A 27,147-nucleotide genomic window follows, 5' to 3' on the forward strand; every position below is an offset into this window, starting at 1 on the left:
GGTTATATCAAACGACCCTCCGTTCTCCGGAGGTGGAAGAGCAGGCCGTGGCAGATGATCAAAGCGTGGCTCCAGCCGCACCCGGGGGGCGATTAAATGGAGCGCGGACACTCTTCGGCTCCAGGGAGAGTTTAAGCCGGCCACGTGAACCCACGTAAAATCTGTTTTCACGATCTCCCGTGAAACCGTCGGCCCCAGAATGACTGTCGGTCCGCTTCGGTGACAGGACGCTCGGGCCGGAGGTCGGGGGGGATATAAAAAAACAGGCTCGTGGTAGAATGAGCCGAGATCCGGGTTCCTAGATAGATGGTTCGGGATCGGTTCCGTCAAGCCGACAGAGCGACCGGTCCCGCCGTGGGTCTCAAAAAGGTGGAGCTGAAAGAGGGCTTTACCGAAGCGCATCTCCTAGCCGGAAGCCACATCCGGACGGACGGTAACGGCCACGGGGAGTGAGAAAAGCAGAATGTTTCTAAAGAGATGCTGAGATCACCACCTGACCCTTCATTAAGTGGGCTACGATCTGTTTCTGACATCCTATCTCTTCCTCCGCCACAGCAGAGGGAAAAAAAAGGGAATTCACACAATCGACCGCTTAGAATGAGTTTAGAGACAACACATCCTAAGCTGGGCACCGAGGGAAATGAACAAGTCAACCGCTTGCGTGTCCTGATTAAATCCCCGTAATGGAAAGGCTCCCTTCTCGTAGTTAACACGGTCTTCCCCGGCAATCAGGGTGGGGAGGAGGGGGAGAGAAAGAGAACAGTTTCCGACTGATGTGAAACTCCGACGCTACCTTTCGGACGAACAGCGGGTCCGCGCATGACGACCGTGTGGCCTTAAAAAACACCGCCACGGGGAGTGTTGTAGTGTCACGACTCGGGAATTTTAGGCCGCGGCTCTCACGGGTCTCAAAGGGTGGGGGGGGCCGTTGAGGGAGTGAGGGAGGGGGGCCGCACGAGGAAGCAGCGGGAGGCGAACAGACGCCTCAGAAACCTAATGATTGGGTGAGACGCCCAGAGACTTGTTATCGGAGAAAAACCGGAGGGTCTAGATGAAGAGCCTATCACCTCGGTCTCGGGCCAACTTCGCGCCCAGTGAACTCCAGGTGGGTTAAACAATCTAGGATCGTCAGAACGGGGCATCCCACGGGAACGGCGGCCCGGGGTTGGCATCAGAAAGAAAAGCAGACCCGCCTAGGAGATCTTCTAGCTGGAAGCGTGGCCTCGATACTCAGTCCCAAAACACCTCTCCGGGCCACCTCTAAGCGGCTCACCGATTAGCCTGAGAGAACGCTCGACTTGGGCCCGGACTGGTCGGGTCTTCCACAGCAGACTGGGATCTCTACCACCGTTCCCGGCTTAACCAGTCGGAAGGGCCAGGATCCTCTATCTCTCCTCCTTGTGCCACCACCGGGTCCAACAGCATTCGGGAGGAATCGGGAGGCAGCCCGAAAGCTCCCGCTCATATGCCAGGGCCTCCGCTTCGGCCCCGAACTGAAACCTAGCTTCCGACGCGGTCGCCGGATACCTCTCAGGTCCTCCTCTAGTGGAGCAGCGGGTCGGTGGAGGACACCCAGGTCCGCCCGTCCACCGAGACGGGAACGTACGGCCGACCGTCGCGCCCTGTCTGTTGGAATCGAACCCTGTCTGCAGAGTCGGCCGGTGAGCCGCCCCCTGATATCTCTGGGGACGTTCGACGGGCTGCCTTCGCGCCAACTTGCCGGGACCGGACTCTATCCAGATGGATTCGCCCACCGGGGAGCGAGACACGGGTCGCTAGCAAGTGCTGAGGAGGAGGGTCGGTGAACGGGCACCCCCTTGCCAGGCCCACCGCTGTATACCAACGTCCGCCCTGATCAGTTTCTGAAACGGCCTTCACCCGATCGGGGAGTTGGTGGGGAGAGACACAACTGGAGAGGTTACCTTGGAAGATGGACTGATGGAAGGATCTGAGGAGTTACGAGTAATAAATAATAATTACGGTACTTGATAAGGGCTTACTGTATGTGCCAAGCACCGCTCTAAACGGAGGGGTACTGAGAAGTTAATCAGGTTGGATACAGTCCCCGTCCCAAATGGGGCTCTCACACTCTTAACAGGCAGCTGACTGTGGTTACTCTGAGACCTGAGCGGGACAGGAAAATGTGAACTGTTTGTTTCATTCGACCGTAATTACTGAGCGCTTACTCTGCGCAGAGCACTGTACTAAGGTGGAACGCTCTTTCGTCACGTAGATGACCATAGAGCACGGGCTTGTGAGATAGAGGACCTGGGTTCTAATCCTGGCTCCACCACTTGTCTGCTGGGGGACCGTGGGCAGGTCACTGCCAATAATAATAACTGTGGTATTTATTAAGCGCTTACTACATGCCGGGCACCGTACTAAACGCTGGGGTGGATACAAGCAGATTGGGTTGGACACAGTCCCTGTCCCACATGAGGCTCACGGTCTCAATCTCCATTTTACCAATGAGGTAACTGAGGCACAGAGAATAATAACAACAAATAATGATGATAATGGTATTTGTTAATAATAATAATAATAATAATGCTGGTATTTGTTAAGTGCTTACTATGTGCAGCGCACCGTTCTAAGCGCTGGGGGAGATACAGGGTCATCGGGTTGTCCCACGTGAGGCTCACAGTTCATCCCCATTTTACAGATGAGGAAACTGAGGCCCAGAGAAGTGAAGTGACTCGCCCACAGTCACACGACTGACAAGTGGCAGAGCCGGCATTCGAACCCATGACCTCCGACTCCCAAGCCCGGGCTCTTTCCACTGAGCCACGCTGCTTCTCGGCGCTTACTAGTATGTGCCAAACACTGTTCTGAAAGCACTGGGGTAGATACAGGGTAATCAGGTTGTCCCACGTGGGGCTCACAGTCTTCATCCCCATTTTACAGATGAGGGAACTGAGGCCCAGAGAAGTGAAGTGACTTGCCCAAAGTCACAGAGCTGATAAGTGGCGGAGCCCGGATTAGAACCCACGACCTCTGACTCCCAAGCCCGGGCTCTTTCCACTTGGCCGAGACCACACAACAGACAAGTGGGAGGGCTGGGATTAGAACCCATGACCTTGTGACTCTCTGGGCCTCAGTTACCTCATCTGTTTAATGGGGATTAAGACGGAGGCCCATGTGGAAACATGATTAGCTGGTATCTACGCCAGTGCTTAGTCTGGTGCCTGGCACATAGGTGGTGCTTAACAAACACTATTTTAAAGAAAAAAACACTGCAAAAAACCAAAACCAAAACCAAACTTCTGTGGTACAACCCTACGCCACCGCACTGTTATATTCCACATCCCTTCTGGCAGTTGGTTTGGAGCAGCTTGTGAAAATCGGCCGTCTAAAGAGGAGAATACTCATTATGATGCTTGTTGAGCACTTACTATGTGCCAAGCACTGAGGTAGACACAGGTTAATCAGGTTGGACACAGTCCCTGTCCCACATGGGGCCCCCGGTCTTGTCCCCCATTTTACAGATGAAGGTAACAGAAGTGGAGACATGACGTGACTTGCCCAAAGTCCCACGGCAGATGTGGCGGGGTCGGAATTAGAACCCAGGTCCTCCCAGGCCCATGTTCTATCCACTAACCCGTATCTAGAGAGCGCTCACTGCCATCAGTATCACCTCCTCAGTGCCCAAAATGCACGGACACTGTACTGAATGCTTGCGCTTACGCAGAGCAGGTTGAACTAAATAATAATAATAATAATAATGACGTTGGTATTTGTTAAGCGCTTACTATGTGCAGAGCACTGTTCTAAGCACTGGGGCAGATACAGGGTCAGCGGGTTGTCCCACGTGAGGCTCACAGTCTTCATCCCCATTTTACAGACGAGGCAACGGAGGCCCAGAGAAGTTAAGTGACTTGCCCACAGTCACACAGCTGACGAGTGGCAGAGTGGGGATTCGAACTCATGACCTCTGACTCCCCAGCCCGGGCTCTTTCCACCGAGCCACGCTGACTCTCCGCACACCAGGGGCTCACAGTCGGTGAGGGCGGACGAGGGAGAAGACGAACGCGCAACCAGGGCGACGGGCAATAGACTATAAGCTTCTCGTGGGCAGGGAACATGCCTACCGATTCTGCTGCACTCTCCCAAGCGCTCAGTACGGTGCTTGGCCCTTAGTGAGCGCTCAAGAAATCGACCGATGGCTTGACAAGGTTGGTAAAAGCAGCCCAGTGGGGCCCCTTTCTCTCGCCTTTTTCCTCCACTGGAGAATCAATGGAAACAGTCGTCGACCATCTGAATTTTACACGGGCCTTTCTTCACCCGCCCACCCTCCGGTCCCACTGGGTGACGGGTCTGGCGAAGGGCTGTTGAGACGGGCCCGACCCGGGAGCGGCCCAAGAGTGAAAGGGGAGGACAGGTGGAGGTGGACGGTCTCAAAAACCAGGCTGCGGAACCCGTCTCTCGGGCCTTTTGAAGGAGAGCCTTCAATGTCCTGATCTTGCCTCCCCTGTGAGCCACAAGAAGGCACGGCTCAGATTTCACGTGGGCCCCAGGAAGAGCGCACGCTCCACGGGCCGGGGATGGTTCCGATTCTACGGCTCTGGCGAAATCATACTTGAGTTTCTACACTCCGAGCGCTTAGGACAGTGCTCTGCACGTAGGAAGCGCTCAATAAATACGACTGAATGAATTTCTCACCACACGGTCAAGGGGTTCTTTTTTGGGTGTACACCGGTGAGTGGCCTCGGGGGGTGGTCTGGAATCGGACGTAGTTTCCCGAGAAGGCCCGTGATTTACGTACAGTGTGGTTTAAGACTGTGAGCCCCCCGTGGGACAACCTGATGACCTTGCATCTACCCCAGCGCTTAGAACAGCGCTCGGCACGTAGTGAGCGCTTAACACACACCGACGTTATTATTAGGTAATTTGACCAAATGACCCTCCCAGAGGGAGGCCCTTCAAGCCGGGGTCGGGGAGGGAGACTGGCTTCGCAGCCGGAGGCTCGCGGGTGCTGTACTGAGCGCTTGGGAGAGTAGAGCAGAGCTGGGAGGCACGATTCCTGCCCACAAGGAGCTTTGGGTCTTAGCGCATCCTGCCTTCTTTGGCCTCATCCAGGGGAAAAGATAAAGCTGGTGGCCTCCCCGGGCACCCTTTGGTCTTCAACTCCCACATCCCGGCTCCTTCTCACGTCCGCCAAATTAACTCTCTTCCCCTCTTCAAAGCCCTACTGAGAGCTCACCTCCTCCAGGAGGCCTTCCCAGACTGAGCTCCCCCTTTCCCTCTGCTGCCTCTGCTCCTCCCCTCAGCACTGTCCTCATTTGTACATATTATTTATTACCCTATTTATTCTGCTAATGAGGTGTCCATCCCCTTGATTCTATCTGTCGTGATAATGTCGCCTTGTTTTTGTTTTGTTCTGTTTCGCTTTGCTGTCTGTGATCCCCGATTAGACTGTGAGCCCGTCGTTGGGCAGGGATTGTCTCTATCTGTTGCTGAATTGTCCATTCCAAGCGCTTAGTACAGTGCTCTGCACATAATAAGGCTCAATAAATACTACTGAATGAATGAATACTAGCTAGCTATTAGCTCAAGTTCAGAGGCTGGACAATGCTTCCGGTGCACTGCGTTGGGCCCTTGGACATCGAGTCTAGCGGTGGCCTGGGATGACCAACCAATCAATCCATCGATAGTTTTCGTTGAGCGCTTGCTTTGTGCGGAGCACATGCTAAGCGCTTTTGACAGTACGAGAGAATTGCGAAAGAGAGCCTGGGCCTTTGGACACTCTCATGAAAGAGAAGGAACCCGTACGAAGAGGGCAAAATATACAGAATAGTAATGACGGTATTTGTTAAGCGCTTACTATATTCATTCAACAGTACTTATTGAGTGCTATGTGCAGAGCACTGTACTAAGCGCTTGGAATGTACAATTCGGCCACAGACAGAGGCAATCCCCGCCCGATGACGGCTCACAGTTACCGTTCTAAGCGCTGGGGCAGACGCAGGTAATCAGGTTGTCTCGCAGTCTTCATCCCCATTTTACAGGTGAGGTAACTGAGGCCCAGAGAAGTGAAGCGACTTGCCCAAAGTCACACGGCTGTCAAGTGGCGGACCCGGGATTAGAACCCATGACCTCTGACTCCCAAGCCCGGGCTCTTTCCACTGAGCCACGCTGCTTCTCAAAATATATAAATATATTTACACTATATGTATACATTTATTATATTTTATATATGAAATTTGTATATTATGAGAGGCAGCGGGGCTCAGTGTATACATATATTTAGAGGGAGAGAGCGAGAGAGTCCGCGTGCAGAGAGGACACGTCCACATTCGGTCCACGGGTAGCCTGCACTGAAGGCCGGGAATGGGTCTGTCTGTTGTACTGTCCTCTCCCAAGCACTTAGTACGGTGCTCTGCACACAGTAAGCGCTCAATAAATACAGCTGACCGGCTGAGTGCCGTGTGGTGGGGGGCCACCGGGGTCAGCAAGATACAGGCACCTACTATGTCTTCGGGGCCTCGACGCCGGGGGTGACAATCCTGGGCTGGTTTAGGGGCCTCTCTGGGGTCGGAGACGCCAAAGACGCTGTTTCCCACGGGGAAGGCGCCCCATTGGCTTAGGCGTAGCTTAGTGGACAGAGTGCGCGTCCGGGAGCCAGGAGGACCTGAGTTCTAATCATGGCCCTGCCACGTATCTGCTGTGTGATCTCGGGCAGGCACTTCAACTTGTCCGTGCCTCTGGAAAATGGGGATAAGAGTGTGAGCTCCACGTGCGGCAGGGACTGTGTCCAACCTGATAGACTTGCGTTCATCCCAGTGCTTGGGACATAACAAGCACTTATTAATAAGCAGCGTGATAGCGGAAAGAACCCGGGGTTGAGTGTCAGAGGGCGTGGGTTCTAATCCCACCTCTGCCGCTTGTCCGTCGTGTGACTTGAGGCAAGCCGCTTGACTTCTCTGTGTCTCAGTTCCCTCATCTGCAAAATGGGGATGAAGACCGTGAGCCCCACGTGGGACGACCTGATGACCTTGCGACTACCCCCGCGCTTAGAACAGGGCTTGGCACATAGTAAGCGCTTAACAAATGCCATAATTATTATAATTATTACCATGGTTATCATCATCACCAGGCCCCTGGTATTTGTCAATGAACAGGCAGTTCTCATAACCCTTTCCTAGTGCCGTAGGTTCCCGGGAGCAGCAGGAGAAGACTGTACCGGGCCAGCAAAGACACGGAATCGGCCGTCAAATCCGGTCGGAGAACGAGGACCGGACGGGCCGCGCCTGGACGGACAATTCGCCCTCTCGTCTGACCGACGAGGGCGCTTCCCTGGCTCGGGAGAAATAAATAAAACCCCCAGATCCTCACGTCTGGTTTGGGATGGGATCTAGGGAGTCGAATGCCAAGCTCTAGATGGAGTGGTAAGATTTGAGAGGCTTTCTGGAGTCTCTAGGGTTTTGGGTTTTTTGTTTCGAAATGGTATTTGTTAAGCGTCTACTGTGTGCCGGGCAGCCCACTAGGCAAAGGGCTAACTGTAAGCTCGTCAGGTCGGACACAAGTCCTTGTCCCGTACGGGGCTCAGAGTTTTCATCTGTTCTCCAGCTGAGGGAACTGAGGCCCAGAGAAGGGAAGAGAATGGCTCAAGGTCACACAGCAGACAGGAGACGGAGCCGGGATGAGAAACCAGGTCCTCTGTCTCTCCGGCCCCCTGCTCTCTCCACTAGGCCACACCGCTTCTCTCTTTTCCTCCCACTTGGCGGTTCGCTACGTATAAACCTAGGCAAGCTCCGCAGAGATCTCTGAGTCCTCGGACGGGGGAGTGGGACGCAAAGGGAGGGGGCCGTGTTGACGGCAAATCCCCGCCACAGACCGCTCTCTCCGCCACGGGACGGCCACTCTTAGACATTCCCCTCGCCACCCCCGTCACCTGATTCTTATTTTCTGTTTACTAGAGACGCACGGGGGGGGGGGGGGGGGGGGGGGGTGATGCTGAATGATAATACTGATTCCAATAGACAAGGTATCTGTTAAGCGCTTACTCTGTGCCGGGCACCGTTCTAAGCGCTGGGGTAGATACAGGGTAATCGGGTTGTCCCGCATGGGATTCACAGTCTTCATCCCCATTTTCCAGACGAGGGAACCGAGGCCCGCGGAAGTGAAGCGACTTGCCCCCGGCCACCCGGCGGACAGGTGGCGGAGGCGGGATCAGAAGCCACGACCTTCTGACTCCCGTGCTCCGTCCACCACGCCGTGCCGCTTCTCTACGACGAGATGCGTACGTCTATCCAGTGCGTAATGACATCGCAGTGGCTCTCCTTCGGGGACTGTGGGAGTGAACCAAGGGAGCGGGAGCCCAGCAGCTGCAGCACAGGAAGGAGGAAGGCTCAGGGGCGGGGAAGAGGGGTCGGTCAGTCCATCGGTCCTATCGAGTGCTGACCCAGGTTGCTGGAAGTCGCCTGGAGCGGGGTGGGGAGGGAGGGAGAGTCAGACGCTCTGCCCTGTTGGCTCAAGTCTTTTCTAGGAGAAGGCCACGGGCGAGCCCCACTACGACGGGGATACGGCCGGCCCCGGGGCGGGGCCTGGACCTGCCTGGGCCGGGAATCTCCTGCCTCCTGGCAGGACGGTCTCTGGTCTTTGAGCTTTTACACGGAGGAATCCCGAGGCTCTCTAAAAGCAGACCCCGGGCCACTTCGAGCGGCCCATTTACCCACCTGGACAGAATCTTCCGATTGGTTCTTTCACTCCGTTTTGCCGTCGGAGAAAGAAATGTGGCGGGGGAGGTCAGGAACGCAACCTTTACCTTCTCCTAGCTCCCATTCGAACGAATCCAACCGAGCCACAGTCCCACGACCCCTCACCGAAAGAGAAGCGTTTCCCGCACCGAGGGGCTTGGCCTCCTTCCGCTCGCGCCCCCCCCCCCCGACCCCTGGCACTCACCGAGCGGGCGCACTTTTTGGGGGGGCTGCTGGAGAGTCCGTCCAGCTGTCCGTGCTCCCCCAGGAATCCCGTCACCTGGTCCACAAAAGAGGTCACATCCAGCTGGTGCCACTCCACTAGCTTCTGACCTGTGGAGCCGAACAAGGGGCAGCATCGGTGGCCAGACTCTCGGCGACGGCTCGGGCCCGGCGAGCGGGAGGCGAAGGTACGGCCCCCGGGGGCCGTTATCTCTCCGCCAGCGCCCGCTGCCGAGGCCGGCTGCCGTCCCGGGCCCAAGCCCAAGGGTTGCCCTCCCTCACCCCCTGCCCCTCGGAGGGATCTAAAAGGAGCAGTCACATTGCAGTGATGAAGGAACACGACAGCCCTCCCCGACCCCCTCGGCCCCTCCTGCCTCACCTCGCTACTCTCCTACTCCCACCCAGCCCGCACACTTGGCTCCTCTAATGCCAACCTTCTCACTGTACCTCCATCTCGTCTCTCTCGCCGACCTCCGGCCGACGTTCTGCCTCTGGCCTGGAAGGCCCACCCTCCTCCTGTGTACATATTTATTATTCTACTTATTTTATTAACGATGTGCATACATCTATAATTCCATTTATTGGTGCTACTGATGCCCGTTTACCTGTTTGGCCATCTGTCTCCCCCCTTCTAGACTGTGAGCCCACTGTTGGGCAGGGATCGTCTCTGTTGCCGAACTGTACTTTCCAAGCGCTTAGTACAGTGCTCTGCACATGGTAAGCGCTCAATATATATATGACTGAACGAATGAACTCTCCCCAGCTTTGAAGCCTTACTGAAGGTGATCTCCTCCGCGGGGCCTTTCCCGACTAGGCCCTCCTTTCCTTTTCTCCCACTCCTTTCTGCGTCGCCCTGATTTGCTCCCTTTATTCATCCCCCCCTTCCAGCCCCACAGCCCTTATGTTCCTGCTGTTTATTTAATAATACTGTCTGTCTCTTCCTCTAAATCGTAAGCTCGCTGTGGGCAAGGACTGGGTATATTCTATTGTTATTTGTACTCTCTCTCGAGTGGTTAGTAGGGTGCTCCGCACCCAGGAAGTGCTCCATGAATACGACTGACTGAGATCTCTAAGGAGCCGTCGCGCCCTGGCGATGAAGAAAACGCGGCAACCCCTTCCAACCGGCGTCCACTCAAATGCCGCCTCCGGTCTTTAGAAAGGACAGGTCTGCTTTAGGACGGCTTTATCCCCTGCAGGGAGACTTTTGGGCTAAAGGGGAGGACCCGTTCCGCAAAGATATTTAAACTCTAAAACAGGAATCGCTCTCTTGATACCTTCTGATCGTCCCAAACCTACCGAACGCCGGCTAGACCTGGAAAGAGCTAACCGGCTGGGAGCCTAACGGTTCCGGCCCGAACCGTTCACCGCGAGGAGGTGCGGCCGCGCCCTCCCGGCAGGACAGCCGAAGACGGAACCGGTAAAGATGAACGGGCTCAAACCCGCCGGCTACCTAGGAGTCCCAAAGGGAGGCACCACGCTACTGGGCTCTGGCCTGCTGCTGATCCCACCTGTCCTTGGGTCCAAGATGGAGACGTACGGAAAATCTCCCAGTTTGTAAAACTGTATGTACCGCTGGCCCTCCTCGCTGTCGTGGTATACCTGTCGAACAAGGAGAAAAGAAAGCCGATCAGCCCCCCTCGAAGCAACATCCGCTGCCGTGATACGTATCGGCTTTTCGATCCACTCCATCGTTCTCCCCGACGGCAGGAGTCCCCCTGCTGCCTTTTTTTACGATATTAGTTAAACGCTGACTGCGTGCCGGGCACTGTAATAATAATAATAATATTAACGATGGTATTTGTCAAGCGCTCAGTGTGGCTCAGTGGAAAGAGCCCGGGCTGGGGAGTCAGAGCTCATGGGCTCGTATCCCGGCCCTGCCGCTTGTCAGCTGTGCGACTTTGGGCAAGTCACTTCACTTCTCTGGGCCTCAGCTACCTCAACCGTAAAACGGGCATTAAGACTGTGAGCCCCACGTGGGATAACCTGAACGGTTCGTATCCTCCCAGTGCTTAGAAGAGTGCTTTGCGCTGAGCTAAGCGCTTAACGAATGCCATTATTATTATTATGTGCAAAGCACTGGACTGAGCACTGGGGTAGATACAGGCTAATCAGGTTGTCCCACATGGCTAGTCAGGTTTCCCACATGGGACTCACAGACTTAATCCCCGCTTTACAGATGAGGAAACTGAGGCACTTTCCCAAGGTTCACACAGCAGGCAAGCAGCGGGGCTGGGATTAGAGTCCATGTCCGGTGGACCACCAGGCCCACGCTCTAACCACGCTGCTTAAAAGGGAATTAAAAATTCAACACGTGGCCTAGCGGAAAGGGCCCGGGCCTGGCAGTCAGAGGGACGTCGTGAGTTCTAACTCCAGCTCCGCCACCTGTCTTGCTGGGTGACCCCGGGCAGGTCGTGGGTTCTAATCCCGGCTCTGCCGCTTGTCAGCTGTGTGACTCCGGGCAGGTCGCTTCACTTCTCTGGGCCTCGGTTCCCTGACCTGGAAAATGGGGATGAAGACTGCGAGCCCCACGTGGGACAGCCTGATTACCTTGTATCTACCCCTGTGCTTAGAATAGTGCTTGGCACAGAGTAAGCACTCAACAAATACCATCATTATTATTAAGTCACTTCACCCGTCTACGCCTCAGTTACATCACCTGTCAAATGGGCACTCCATCCTCCTCCCTCTGACAGACTGTGAGCCCTGTGTGGGACAGGGTCTGGCCAACCTGATTAGATCTACCCCTGGGCTAAGTACAGTGCCTGGCACATAGTAGAGGGGTCAACCCCGGGGCCGACAAGTACCGTCGAGAAGAACGAGAGAATGCACGCAACGCTATCACAGTCAGGCCGGTGCCCATCGGGTTCACGATTCCGTCTCCGACAACAGCCCTCGACTGTATATATCTTCATCACCCTATTTATTTCGTTAATGAGATGTACATCACCTCGATTCTATTTATTTACTATTGTTTTAATGAGATGTTCTTCCCCTAGATTCTATTTATGGCCATTGTTCTTGTCTGTCCGTCTCCCCCGATTAGACCGTGAGCCCGTCAAAGGGCAGGGACTGTCTCGGTTACCGATTTGTCCATTCCAAGCGCTTAGTCCAGTGCTCTGCACATAGTAAGCGCTCAATAAATACTACTGAATGACTGAACGAATGAACAGCGGCGAGGTGGCCCAAGGCTCGGTCTGCGGGCTGTCTTCCTCGACGCCCCCGCCCCACCTCCCAAGATTCAGACCGAGTTACTTCCATCCCGAAACACCGCGCTTTCGACCACCGATCCCGCGGCCTGGCAGATACCCATTTAAGCTGGGTAGCGGCTTCCAAAGAGGAAGGATCCGCTTTCCCCCTCTCGCCCCCATTCCAGAGTTTCTTCCGTTGCCGGGCCCAACCGCCCCAGCGGGGTCGCGGGACGGCCCGGGTCAGCTCTCCCTAACTGGGTCAGTTTCAAGAGGGATTAGATATTTACGTTCGCAGCCTCCACCTCCCCCGCCGAGGCCTCTCTGCCTTCCTTCAACCCTCTTTCCTACCTGCCAGAAAATGAAGTGCTCCCGGATCAGATTCTTCACGGCTTCATTGCTCCAGACGTCCCGGTTGAGGCACTGACACGCAAAATCCTGCACGTTCTGGATGTTGATCATCAGCCATTTGTTCTGCATCTGGCCGCATTCTTTCGCCTGCAAGCCGACCACCGCCACGGCATGGGTGAACATTGGCAGGCTAAGTCGGGACGGGGCCGGCTCTACCTCTGTCGCCCGGGAAAGTCCCGAAGAGCTCCTCTCGTGAAGGGCTCTTCTCGGACTTTCCCGAGAAGCAAAATGCGGGTCAGGAGCGATATCGATCATAAACGATCGACGCACTGCTGCAGTAGCCGCACGGACCACTCTCAGGCGGTGGCATGTGGAGATTTCATGGGTGATTGTTGACACTTTTAATTTCTCTCTTTCTTTCCTCCTCTTCCCGCTGCCCCCCGTAAGGGTCCCGGGTTCCCGACTCCAGAAGCGTAGAGCACGGGGCGTGGAGCGTACACCTCGGCACCTCTCAGGGGGCGTCACAACACCTCACTCCGCTAAAGGCCCGGTGGCCGCCATTTTCTTTTCCAAACCAGTTACTGGCTCAATGAACAATGAATCCCTCCAGCGAAAGTGGCGATTTACTTGGTTTAAACATTCTCGGGATAGAAGAGAAGGGCGAGGAGAAAAACGAGCCTTCAAAATTCCAGAAAAGGATTCCAGAATAAGTAGCTTAGAGAAGCAGCGTGGCTCAATGGAAGGAGCCCGGGCTTGGGAGTCAGAGGTCGTGGGTTCGAATCCCAAGTCTGCCACTTGTCAGCTGTGAGACCGTGGGCAAGTCACTTAACTTCTCTGGGCCTCAGTTACCTCATCTTTAAAATGGGGTTGAAGATTGTGAGCCTCACGTGGGACAACCTGATTACCCGGTATCTACCCCAGCGCTTAGAACAGTGCTCTGCACATAGTAAGCGCTTAACAAATACCAACATTATTATATCTCTTGAGTGGTAATGAAGAAGAGGGTGTATCACGAAGACCTTTCTCACGAAAGAAAGATGTGGACCGTCCATAAGGATCCAGTTCTTTCCAGCATGATGGCTTTTGTCCTAGTTTCACTACAATGGCACGGAACTGAATCACTTTCTAAGATGACATCTGTTATTCGCTTACTATGTGTCAAGCACTGTTCTAGTGCTGGGGAAGGTTGGACACAATCCCCGTCCCTCGTATTATATGGTGATCGCGGTACTCAAGTGCTTACTACGTGCCAAGAACGGTAATAACAACAATAATGGTATTTGTGAAGTGCTTACTATGTTCCATGTACTAAGCTCTGGGGGAGATACAAGGTCATCAGGTTGTCCCGCGTGGGGCTCACGGTCTTCATCCCCACTTTACAGATGAGGGAACTGAGGCCCAGAGAGGTGAAGCGACCTGTCCAAAGTGACACGGCTGACGAGCCGGGACCAGAGCCCACGACCTCCGACTCCCAAGCCCGGGCTCCTTCCCCTGAGCCACGCTGCTTCCCCTGCCGGGGTCGATACGAGGCTATCGAGTGGGAGCTAGACCCCGTCCCTCACGGGGCTCACCGCCCGCGCTGGAGGAGAGAGGATTTCATCCTCGTTTTAGAGGTGCGGTACCTGAGGCACAACGTGACTTGCCCCAGTTCCCACAGCCAACAACCAGCAGGGCCATCTGCTGCACGTTCAAGATTGCCAAAGTGTGGGATGGGGGAAGGGAGCGGGCAGGAGTTGCAGGAGGAGCCTTTCCTGGACCGAGTCACCCTGAGCTGGTCTGCAGGCTAAATTGGCGTGTGGGGTGCACGCTAATTGCAGAGGAGCAGTCAAAACTGCACCTCTAATTGCCCACGTCATAACGGTTGGGGAAAAAAAAAGAGAGAGAAAGTATTCTATCACCAACAGGAACCCATCCCTCTGCTTAACAGCAGGGAACACCGCGTAGGATTCCACAGTGAGGTGGGTTTATTTACAAAACTCCAAAGAGCACCAGGAGGAAAATTTAAAGAACGTACCCCTCTGGAAAGAGTCGCCAGAAGGTGTGAAATTGGCTAGACCGGAATTTTCCACTCAAAAATTAAGTGAGACTGTGCTGCGGAACCATTTCCCGGCTAAAGACTCCCTAGAAGAAAAACCGGGGAGCAGCCACTAAACTGAAAGAAAATAAAGACAGGAGGCCGTATCGGGCTTTGGGATATTAAACGAGCTCTAGCGGCTCCCAGGAAACTCTCTCCTGATGGGCTTAAATTGGCTAAATATATCCCCCGACGAATGGGAACTGGTCGTTCGTCAAGGATTTCCATTATTTGAGGTGGCATTCTTCCGCTGGTCTCGTGAGTCCAACGAATCCAAGGGTGCACTTGGGGTGTGGAGACCGTGATGACTTTAGAATACTGGAGAGGGTCAAAAGATTGGAGGACTTTGACGGGGAACAGGAACGGGCAGGGATTATCTCTATCTGTGGCTGAACTGTACTTCCCAAGCACTTCATACAGCGCTCTGCACACGGTAAGCGCTCAATAAATACGGCTGAACGAATGATTTGTGGGGAGTGCGGGAGAGAGAGCTTGTAAGGAGGTAGCGGCGTGGCTCAGTGGAAAGAGCCCGGGCTTCGGAGTCAGAGGACATGGGTTCGACTCCCGGCTCTGCCGCTTGTCAGCTGTGTGACTGTGGGCGAGTCGCTTCACTTCTCTGGGCCTCAGTTACCTCGTCTGTAAAATGGGGATTAACTGCGAGCCTCACATTGGACAGCCTGATGACCCTGTATCTAGCCCAGCGCTTAGAACAGTGCTCTGAACATAGTAAGCGCTTAACAACATTATCAACACCAACATTATTATTGTTATAGGGAAGCAGTGGGGCCTAGGAGAAAGAGCGCGGGCCTGGGAGGCGGAGGGCCTGGGTCCTAATCCCAGCTCTGCCTCCTGTCTGCTGCGTGACCTTGGGCAAGTCACTTAACTTCTCTGTGCCGCAATTCCCTCATCTGTAAAGTGGGGATTAAGATCTCTAAATACGACCGATCGGTTAATTACCATCTCTGCTGTAAGCTTGGGGGCAGGGAAACGTGTTTACTAACTCTGTTTTATTGCACGCTCCCAAGTTGCTTGTCACATACCTGTATCTACCCCAGTGCTTAGAACAGTGCTCTGCACATAGTAAGCGCTTAACAGATACCAACATTATTATATCTGTTGAGTGATAATGAAGAAGAGGGTGAATCATGAAGACAGCTGTGTGAATCATGAAGAATCAGCTGTGTGACCCTGGTCAAGTCACTTAACTTCTCTGTGCCTCAGTGACCTCATCTGTAAAATGGGATGAAGCCTGGGAGCCCCATGTGGGACAACCTGATCACCTTGTATCCTCTCCAGCGCTTTGCACATAGTAAGCGCTTAACAAATGTCATCATTATTATTATTATTCTCTTGACGTACAAATGGACATCTTCAATCCCACACCGTCCATCTCACTCCCCTGCCTCTCCGCCGATCCACTAACCCCCAACCCTGGATCCGCTCCCTACTACCTTTCCTCGACTCGAGCTGGAGGAGTTGGGGCGCTCTCCCCTCCTTCAAAGCCTTACCGAAGGCACATCTCCTCCAAGAAGCCTTCCCTAAGCCCCCCAATCCTTTTTCTCTTCTCCCGCATCCCTTCTGCGTCACCCTGACTTGCTCCCTTTATTTACCCTCCCGCCCAGCCCCACAGCGCTCCTGTACAGATCTGGCATTTATTTATTTACATTAACGCCTGCCTCCCCCTCTAGGCTGTAAGCTCGCTGGGGGCGGGGAATGCCTTTTCGTTGTTATACTGTAGGCTCCCAAGCACTGAGTACAGCGCTCTGCACCCGGTAAGGGCTCAAAAAACTCGACTGAATGATTGAATGAGCGCTGCTGGGGGAAATCCAAATACCTGGCCCACCTCGTCCATCTCAGATCCTCGCTCAGCTCCTTTAATCTGTCCCCTCCTCCGCCCGACAACACTATTTTTCCATCCTTCCTGACTCCCCCACCCGTTGCACGCACCAGCTGTTCCGGATGGTTAATTCCTTCCTCGACCTCCTGTCCCACCACTCGTTCATTCATTCTCTACTGTTTCTTGAGCGCTTAATATGTGCAGAGCACTGGAATGTACAGTCCGGCAACAGATAGAGACGAACCGTGCCCGATGACGGGCTTACGGTCTAATCGGGGGAGACGGATGGACAAATCTCTTTCCCCTCACGACCGGGCCAGGTCCTTCACTGAGAAAATTAAAATCAATAGGCGTGATCTCCCCTGTCCCTCTCAGTCCCTCCCTCCCCCTGCCCCATCTTCGACTCTCCCAATCTTCCCGGCAGTTTCTCAAGAGATCTCCCACCTCCTCTCAAAATTTCATTCCTTCCGTCGCATTTATTGAGCGCTTACTGTGTGCGGAGCACTGTACAATTTGGCAATCTACCCCCACCACCTGCATGTCTAACCCCATCCCTTCGTATCTTATTAAAACGTCTGCCCCCTCCCATCTCCCCTCCCTGACTGCCCCCTTCGACCGTTCACTTTCCGACGGCTTCTTCCCCACTGCTCTCAAAGGTGTTCATGCCTCCCCAATCCTAAAAAAAATCCTCCCGCGACCTTTCTCTTGCCAAATCAAGCAGCGTGGCTCAGTGGAAAGAGCCCGGGCTTGCGAGTCGGAGGTCACGGGTTCGAATCCCGGCTCCGCCACTTGGCAGCTGTGTGACTGTGGGCAAGTCGCTTCGCTTCTCGGTGCCTCATCTGTAAAATGGGGATGAAGGCTGGGAGCCTCCCGTGGGACAACCTGATGACTCTGTATCTACCCCAGCGCTTAGAACAGTGCTCTGCACATAGTAAGCGCTTAACAGATACCTAAAAAAAAAAAATCCAACGGCCCCTCCTACTCCAACCTAATTCTCCTCGTCCTCTCCACTGACTGTGACACGGTGGCCCGCCCCCTTCTTCTGGGGAACTTTATCCAACTTTGGCCTTCCCTACGCCATCCTCTACTGGATCTCTGGCTGTCCTTCCTCAGTTTCTTTTGCAGGCTCCTCCACGGCCTCCCACCTTCTGCTAGTGGGGGGGGGTCCTTCGAGGTTCAGTTCTGGGTCCCCTTCTAGTCCCCACGTGCACCCACTCCCTTGGAGACCTCATTTGCTCCCACGGCTTCAACTTCCACCTTCACATGGATGATTCCCAAATCTGCCTCTTCGGTCCCAACCTCTCGCCTTCTCTGCAGGCTCACATTTCCTCCTGCCTGCAGGATGTCCCACAGACACCTCACACTAAACATGTCCAAAACGGAATTCCTCATCTTCCCACCCAAACCCCGTCCTCCCCGCGTCACTCCCATCACTAGCCCCCTCGTCTCGCAAGCCCTCTATATTGTAAGTCTGTTGTGAGCCGGGAATGTGTCCGTTCACTGTTGTGCTGTACTCTCCCAAGCGCTGAGTACAGTGTCCCGCACACGGTAAATGCTCAATAAATACATCTGAATGACTGACAGTCCCAGTGATACTCATCTCCATAGCCCCACAGCATATCTGTAATTTACTTATATAAATAAATTTTAAAGTATTGTCTGTCTCCACTTCTAAACTTTAAGCACCATGTGGCAGGGAACGTATCTACCAACTCTGTTGTATTGTACTCTCTCAGGTGCTTAGTAGATAATAATGATGTTGGTATTTGTTAAGCGCTTACTATGTGCCGAGCACTGTTCTAAGCGCTGGGGTAGACACAGGGTGATCGGGTTGCCCCAGGTGAGGCTCACAGACTTAATCCCCATTTTCCAGATGACGGAACTGAGGAACCGAGAAGTGACGTGACTTGCCCAAGTCACACAGCTGACAGGTGGCGGAGCCGGGATTAGGACCCGTGACCTCCGACTCTCAAGCCCGAGCTCTTTCCATCGGGCCACGCTGCTTCTCTGGGCTTTGCAAATGGTAAGCGCTCAATAAATACAATGGAATGAATGAATTCTCTGCACGATGGAAACACTCAATAAAGAAAACCTCACGGGAGTCACGGTCTAAGAACAGAGGGGGAATGGGCACCGGGCGTACGGGGAAAAGGCGAAGCACGGGACTCCCGCCAAACACTACGGGAAACCAACTCCGTGGATAAATCCAACAGAAAAGAAGATAGAGAAGGAGAGCTCGGGGCTTCTGGCGGTTCCCGCTCCACGAGTGGCCCCGAGAGCGGCTCCGGCTTCGGCCCCCCGCGGCTGCTTCCGCTGTGGCCGCGGCGCTGGAGGAGATGGTCTGGGATCGAGGATGCGGTGGGGGGCGGCCCGGGGGGACCGGGAAGTTAGGATTGCCACTGCCCTCCACGGGCACTGGGCACGGGCACCGCGATCGAGGCCCCGGGATGACCGGGGAGAGGGAGGGCGTGTGGGGGACCACCGCGCGCTAGCAGTGGAGAAGCTCGTCTGTCCGTGGGGGGCGGGGGGGCGGGGGGGGGGGAGCAGGGGAGCCCTCTTTAGCTTTTTCCTACTGAGATTCCCTTTTCCAGCATCTCCACTCCTCGGCAGGCCTGTCAGATGGCGGTGCGGCCCTCTCTCGCTTGGACTTCCCAGACCGCGTCCCGTTCATTACTCTGAACTCACGTTCGAATCAAAAGCAGCGCGGCCTCTCGGAGAGAGCACGGGCCTGGCAGTCCGAGGACCTGGGTTCTAATTCCGGCTCCGCCGCAGGGCTGCTGTGTGAGACCTCGAGCAAGTCACTTGGCTGCTCTCTGCCTCAGTTCCTTCCTCGGTAAAATGGGGACTAAGACTGTGAGCCTTATATGGGACACGGACCTTGTCTCATCTGATTAGCTTGTATCGACCCAGCGCTTAGTACAATGCCCGGCACATAGTAGGTGCTTAACAAATACCATTTAAAAAAAAACCTGATTATCCAGTTTCGTGTAAATCTCTATGAATACTTCTAAGTCTAGGTGAGCCAAACAAACCCTTCTCCACCTCCAGCCATTACCCGTTTCGGACTTTTTGTCTTCGCGAGTTATTCGGAATTCTAAGGCCCTCCCTTATCTGGTCAGCTCTTCCCGTGCCCGCGATGCTGTCGCTCAGGTAATCGCCGAGGCCAGGGCTCCCACCTGGACAGGCAGGTTTCCTGGCCCCGATTCCCGGTCTGGCTTTCCGGTCCGGTTTTCCGCTCCTCGCTCGCCCCACGCGAACAGCCCCGATTCCCGGGCCCAAAGGCACTGTGGGAGAGATGCTCCTCGACCGGCTCCCGCCGAGGAAGGAGGGCAAGACGTCGAAAAGCGGGCCCGCCTCCGGAGCCAGGGACCAGAACCTGGGGACCGCCGAGACGGACGCTCCTGTTCTGGCCCCGGAGGCAGAAGGCTTTTGGGCCATATTCCTTCCTCTCGCCAAAGAGGGTATGGAACAGAGGGTTGGCTCTCACACTATGAGCTCGCTGCCAACTTGGTTCAACTCTAATGATAATGTTGGTATTTGTTAAGCGCTTACTATGTGCAGAGCACTGTTCTAAGCGCTGGGGTAGACACGGGGAGATCAGGTTGTCCCACGTGAGGCTCACAGTTAATCCCCATTTCACTCTCCCAAGCGCTTAGTACAGTCTCCGTACACAATGAACGGAGAAGCAAAGCGGCCTAGTGGATAGAGCACGGGCCTGGGAGTCGCAAGTTCTATTCTGGGCTCTGCCCCTTCTCTGCTGGGTCACCTTGGGCCAGTCGCTTCTCTGTGCCTCAGTAAGGTCATCTGTAAAATGGGGGTTAAGACTGTGAGCCCCAGGTGGGAGATGGACTGTGTTCAACCTGATTAGCTTGTATCGACCCCAGCGCTGAACAGGTACCATAAAACAAAACAAAACAAAAAAAGACGCTAAAGGACTCCAACCCAGTAAGTGCTCAACAGTTACCAAGGACTGATTGACCTCTTTCATTCATTCAGTCGTATTTAATGAGCGCTTACTGTGTGCAGAGCACTGTATTCAACGCTTGGAAAGTACAACCTCTGCTCTCAGAAGGTATCCAGACGGGGAGACTCTCCCGTTCAGATTTCATTTAGGGGAAGAGCTGACTGGAGGCAGAGAAGAGCCTCGCACTCTAACAGGTTGGATCGCCCTGGATTATTTAGCGCGGGACTACCCGAGGCCTGTTGTTTCTTAAAACGTTTGCCCCCTCCCATCTCCCCTCCCTGACGGCCACTTTCGACCGTTCCCTTTCCGATGGTCCCTTCCCCACTGCTTTCAAACGCGCTCGCGTCTCCCCATCCTAAAAAATCCTCCGATGAGCCCAGGGCTCCCTCCAGTTACCGCCTCATCTCCCTCCTGCCGTTCCGCTCTAAACCCCTCGAGTGAGCTGGCTCCACTTTCTCTCCTCCAAATCTCTCCTCGACTCCCTATCGGACTTCCGCCCGCTTCGCTCCACAGTAACGTGCCCTCGCAAAGGTCACCGACGACCTTCTTCTTGCCAAATCCGACGGCCCCTACTCCATCCTAATTCTCCTTGTCCTCTCCACTGCCCGCGACACTGTGGACCGCCCCCTTCTTCTGGGGAACTTTATCCAACCGCGGCTTCTTTCCACTGCCCCCGTCAGAGGCTACGCAAAGGATCGGAAAAGGCGGGACGCTCAACAGCTGATGTTATTTTTTAGGAACTCTGATGAAATGTTCGTTGGCAGAGAAGGTTGAGGCGATGGGCAAAATGACCTTTGGTAATTATCCACGAATTTCCACATTTCACTTCATCCATCTCCCGAGACTGAGATTAATCTTAAAGAGATTTATTTCCCCTCATCAGGAGCTGCCGCACGGAATATCTGTACCCAGCGACAATGACTGTTAAATGCCATTTTCTGCCCTCTGGCAGCACCTGAAATCTGCCCTCGAAAAACTGGCAAACGGCCCCAGGACCGGTTGAACCGATGGCGGAAAGTAAAGCAAGAGGCTTATGAAGCCATTTTCATTTCCTTCCTGAACAACTCGGAGTCATTAAGGACGTACCGTTTCAAAGCTGCCTTTGTGCATGAGGTCAATGGGAGGCCGGAAGAGATCCGCCAGGGTAGTCAGCTTCTTATCTATCGCTCCTCCGTTCCGCAGCTCCTGCTCTTGCCGAACTGCGGAGGCCCAGGAGAAAAATTCATTCCATTAGATGGAAAACGCCATCCACCGTCTTCACAAAACAGCTCTTGTGCTAGGTGACGTAGGATGAGGAAGATACCGAGGGGAAAAAAATGCCAGCAGAACCGGACTGTATCATCCTGTCTTCTGACAGTAATAATAATTATGGTATTTGTTAAGCGCTTACTATGTGCCAGGCACCGTACTAAGCGCGGGGATGGATAAAAGCAAATCGGGTTGGACCCAGTCCCTGTCCCAGAGGGGCTCCCGGTCTCAATCCCCATTTTACGGACGGGGGAAGTGACTTGCCCAAGGTCACATACCAGATAAGTGCCTGAGATTAGAACCCATGACTTCCTGACGCGCAGGCCCGGGCTCTATCCGCTAGGCCAGCAGCTCTTGCATGAGTCCCCCGAGGGACAGGGACTGTATATTCTCCTCCACTGCTCAGGAAAGTGCTCTGCACACACAGTAAGCGCTCAGTAACTATTATTACTACTAGATGAAGTAGGGTGGAGAGGATTCTGAGAAAAACTGCTTGGGCACCATCAAAAATAAGCCTTTGCTTTGAAAATGAACTCCGGTCCAATAGTTATAGTATTTTATACTCCGGGTATGGATTCTCCAGTGTGGGGATGTTGTAGGCCCCTCCTTTCTCCTTACTCCTCTGTGGCCTTTTGACCGGTTTACTCCCTGTTAGCAGTGTGGCTTAGTGGAAAGGGCGTGGGCCTGGGTTCTAATCCTGGCTCCGCCACGTACCTGCTGGGTGCCCGCAGCTCTCTCTTCTGCAAAATGGGGATTCGATACCTGTTCTCCCTCCCACTTGGACTGTGAGCCCCATGTGGGACTTACTATGTTGGATCTATCCCAGCATTTGGTTCAGAGCTTGGTAAGCAATTAACAAAAATACTATAATTATTACTATCACCACCACCGACGGGAAGGAGGCACAACTGAATTGATCGATTTTGATTCCTTTTTCCAGCTCTGGCAGATGGAGGTAAAAGCTTGGAACAAATAGCTAACATGAGAATTTTCGATCAGGGTGGATTTAATAACAATAATGGTGGCATTTGTTAAGCGCTTACTATGTGCAAAGCACTGTTCAAAGCGCTGGGGTAGATACAGGGTCATCAGGTTGTCCCACGTGGGGCTCACAGTTTTCATTCCCATTTGACAGATGAGGGAACTGAGAGGCACAGAAGTGAAGTGACTTGCCCAAAGTCACACAGCTGGCGAGCGGTGGAGTCGGGATTAGAACCCATGACCTCTGACTCCCAAACCCGGGCTCTTGCCACTGAGCCACGCTGCTTCAATAACGTTGGTATTTGTTAAGCGCTTACTATGTGCAGAGCACTATTCTAAGGGCTGGGGTAGATACAGGGTCATCAGGTTGTCCCACGTGGGGCTCACGGTTAATCCCCATATTACGGATGAGGGAACTGAGCCACAGAGAAGTGAGGTGACTTGCTCACAGGCACACGGCTGACGAGTGGCAGAGTCGGGATTCGAACCCATGACCTCTGACTCCCAAGCCCAGGCTCTTTCCACCGAGCCACGCCGCTTCTCACAGATTTCCATGATCTGTGCTGTGACCCCCTCTGCCTGGTCACCGCTAGGGCTGGCCCCGGTTTCGAGCACAAAGGTGGAAAATCTGGCACATCTTCAGCTCCGACTGGGGATGGAATCGCCCTAGTCCCCTTCTGAAAAGCCAAAAACCTCCAAGAGACAGGACCCTTTCCCGAATATTCAGTCAAAAGGGCTCAACACACTTGCTTCTGATTTTGAAAATATACCTACACCTAAGAACAAATATTGGAGGCTTCCCTGCAATTAAAAAAAATTGCCCTTCAATTTTTTAAGCAATACCATTTCGACCTACTTTACAAAGCTGAGTGTTCCAGCTTCCTATGGAAGAAGAGTTTAGTTTCGGTTCTTTTTCACGGTATTTCTTAAGCGTTTTCTATGCACCAGGCGCCGTACTTACCGCTGGGGTAGATACAAGCTGATCAGGTTGGACACAGTCCCCGTCCCACGTGGGGCTCCCAGTTTTAATCCCCATTTCACAGATGAAGTAACTGAGGCACAGAGAAGTTACGTGACTTGCCCGAGGTCACACAGCGGACAAGCGTTTGCTGTCGCACCGCTCCCTCCCAAGCGCTTAATGCAGTGTTCTGCACACAGTAAGCGCTCAATAAATATGACTGAATGAAAAGAGGAGGAACCGGGATTGGGACCCAGGTCCTTGCGACTTCCAGGCCCGTGTTCTTTCCCCTAGCGGCACACTGCTCCTCTTTTAGTCCAAAAAGTAGCAATAGGTCGGTAATCAGCAATAACTGAGAATCGATCTTTCATTCATTCACTTCGATCCTATTTACTGAGCACTTACTATTGTGCAGAGCACTGTAGTAAGCGCTTGGGAAAGGACAATGCAACAGTGAACGGACACATTCCCTGCTCGCAACGAGCTTCCAGTCTAGAATGCCCTAACAGGATGGGAAGCGAGCAGCGTGGCTCAGTCGAAGGAGCACGGGCTGGGGAGTCAGGGATCATGGGTTCAAATCCCGGCTCCGCCGCTTGTCAGCTGTGTGACTTTGGGTAAGTCATTTCACTTCCTCTGTGCCTCAATGACCTCATCTGGAAAATGGGCACTAAGACTGTGAGCCCCACATGGGACAACCTGATCAGAGAAGCAGTGTGGCCTAGTGGAAAGAGCCAGGCTTGGGAGTCAGAGGTCATGGGTTCGAATCCCAGCTCTGCCACTTGTCAGCTGTGTGACTGTGGGCGAGTCACTTCACTTCTCTGGGCCTCAGTTACCTCATCTGTAAAATGGGAATTAAGACTGTGAGCCTCATGTGGGACACTCTGATTACTCTGTATCTACCCTAGCGCTTAGAACAGGGCTCTGTACAGAGTAAGTGCTTAACAAATACCGACATTATTATTATTATTATCACCTTGTACCTCCCCCAGTGCTTAGAACAGTGCTTTGCACATAGTAAGCACTTAAGTGCCATCATTTTTAGTAAGAGAGCAATCTGCAGGCTAGAGGGAAAAACAATTAGATTTTTTCCTAATCCCATACCATAAATGGAGAAAAATGACAACATTCCACAGATACCTACTAGTTTCAGTCTGAAAATCCCGAAAACCATCAAATATCGAGCGGGCGGGTCGTCTTCTTTTAGGAGCTGAGAAGAAAAAAAATATATGTATGTATATATCTCTCCACAGAACTTTCTCCCATAGATTTAAACCAAAGGATCTCATCTGAATGTGTCTCTCCCAGATTCCACCCAGAATTTTTTTCAGTCACACAAGCATTCAGGGGTGCAATTCTCCATCACTGAAATCTTCAACGGACAAATACAAAAACACATTCAGCAAGATATTCAACAGTTAATGGAAAAGAGACAGAAAGGAAAAAACATCCCAATCAATCGGTTACTAAACAGTAATCTCTAGGTACTTCAAAGATATAAAAGCGTATACTATTGACAAGAAAACATTAGCCTTTTCAGATCGTTTCTCTCTAAATAAGGGCCAGTCTCAGGATTAACAAATAGATTAAAAAAACCTACCCCTACCTTTCCCCGTTGTTTTCTACCAACCTAAAGAAGTCTAACCCAGTTTCAAGATGCAGGTCACTCTACCTCCTCTCACCACGTCAACGGCGACCGGAGACGGCACGGATAATTTTAGCCAACACTTCCGACCTTTCCCTACTGGCTAAATTTTAGCCGGAGCTATCAAAAAATGAGAAATGAAATCGGGGTTTCACTCATCTTTTTCTCCCCGAACCCACCACTGGATAGAAGTCCTACTTGTTAGAGAGTGCAAGAGAAGAAACAGAGGCCTAAATGATAATAATAACTGCGGTATTTGTTAAGCTCACTGTGGGCAAGAAACATGCCTACCAACTTTGTTTTATATATATATATAAAATATATATTTTCTAGATGAATATTATATATATATATATGTGTGTGTGTGTATAAAACCCCTGAGGGTCTCTCAGGCCCTCTCACAGGTCACCAATCACCTCCTTCTTGCCAAATCCAACGGCTCCTAATCCTCCTCGACCTCTCAGCTGCCTCTGACACAGTGGACCACCCCCTTCTTCTCAACACGGTATCCAACCTTGGCTTCACTGACTCGGTCCTCTCCCGGTTCTCCTCTTATCTCTCTGGCCGTTCATTCTCAGTCTCCTTCATGGGTTCCTCCTCTGTCTCCCGACCCTTAACTATGGGGGTTCCTCAAGGGTCAGTTCTGGGTCCCCTTCTATTCTCCGTCTATACTCTTACTCCCTCGGTGAACTCATTCGCTCCCACGGCTTCAACTATCATCTCTATGCCGATGACACCCAAATCTACATCTCCTCCCCTGTCCTCTCCCCCTCCCTCCAGGCTCGCATCTCCTCCCGCCTCCGGGACGTCTCCACCTGGATGTCCTCCTGCCACCTCAAACTGAACACGTCCGAGACCGAGCTCCTTATCTTCCCTCCCAAACCCTGTCCTCTCCCTGACTTTCCTGTCACCGTGGACAACACCATCATCCTTCCCGTCTCACAAGCCGCAAGCTCGGTGTCATCCTTGACTCCGCTCTCTCACTCACCCCACACATCCGATCCGACACCAACACCTGCCGTTCTGACCTTCACAACATCGCCGAGATCCGCCCTTTCTTCTCCATCCAGACCGCTGCCTCGTTAGTACAGTCACTCACCCTATCCCCACTGGATGACTGCATCGGCGGCCTCCTTTCTGAGCTCTCGACCTCCTGCCGCTCCCCAGTCCATACTTCTCTCCGCTGCCCGGATTCTCTTTCTATGGAAAAGTTCGGGGCCTGTCACCCCCCTCCTCAAAAATCTCCAGCGGTTGCCTATCAACCTCCGTATCAAACAAAAACTCCTCACCATTGGCTTCAGAGCTGTCCATCACCTTGCCCCCTCGTACCTCCCCTCCCTTCTCAGTCCCAGCCCGCAAGCTCCGCTCCTCTGGTGCCGCTAACCTTCCCACTGGGCCTCGTCCTCGCCTGTCCCGCCGTCGACCCCGGCCCACGTCCCACCTCTGGCCCGGAAGGCCCTCCCTCCTCACGTCCACCACACACTTCCCCTCCTTTCAAAGCCCTACCGAAGGCTCGCCTCCTCCGAGAGGCCTTCCCAGACTAAGCCCCCCTTTTCCTCAGTTCCACCTCCCCTCCCTGTGGCCCCGACTCTCTCCCTTTGCTCTGCTCCTCTCTCCCCGCCCCACGGCACTTGTGTATATATGTACATACCTCTAATTCTATTTATTTATATTGATGCCTGATTACTTGTTTTCACCTCCATCTCCCCGCTTCTAGACTGCAAGCCCGGTGTGGGCAGGGATTGTCTCTCTTTATTGCCGAACTGTACTTTCCAAGCGCTTAGTACGGTGCTCTGCACACACTAAGCGCTCAATAAATAAATACGACTGAATGAAGAGGGCTAGTATAGTGCTCTGCATCCAGTAAGCGCTCAATACATACCACTGATTGATCGCCTACCGTGTGCCTAGCATTGTATTAAGCGCTGGGGTACGTGCAGATGAAATGACCCAAAAACACAACACACCCTTGAATTACCTTTCTTTTCT

The 27,147-nt window shown here is 53.3% G+C and overlaps 1 protein-coding gene across 1 annotated transcript in view; it reads right to left on the minus strand.

Annotated features, from left to right (window-relative positions):
* The window catches only part of UBXN7 (UBX domain protein 7), an 86,836-nt gene that overhangs the window by 13,405 nt on the left and 46,284 nt on the right, over positions 1–27,147 (minus strand). Inside the window, 5 exon segments of the mRNA XM_029061146.2 lie at positions 8,902–9,029; positions 10,427–10,517; positions 12,455–12,601; positions 21,416–21,528; positions 24,658–24,723. Coding sequence (XP_028916979.1) covers positions 8,902–9,029; positions 10,427–10,517; positions 12,455–12,601; positions 21,416–21,528; positions 24,658–24,723 — 545 coding nt within the window.

This window comes from Ornithorhynchus anatinus, chromosome 1 (genome assembly GCF_004115215.2).
Source record: "Ornithorhynchus anatinus isolate Pmale09 chromosome 1, mOrnAna1.pri.v4, whole genome shotgun sequence".
Classification (NCBI taxonomy): Eukaryota; Metazoa; Chordata; class Mammalia; order Monotremata; family Ornithorhynchidae; genus Ornithorhynchus; species Ornithorhynchus anatinus.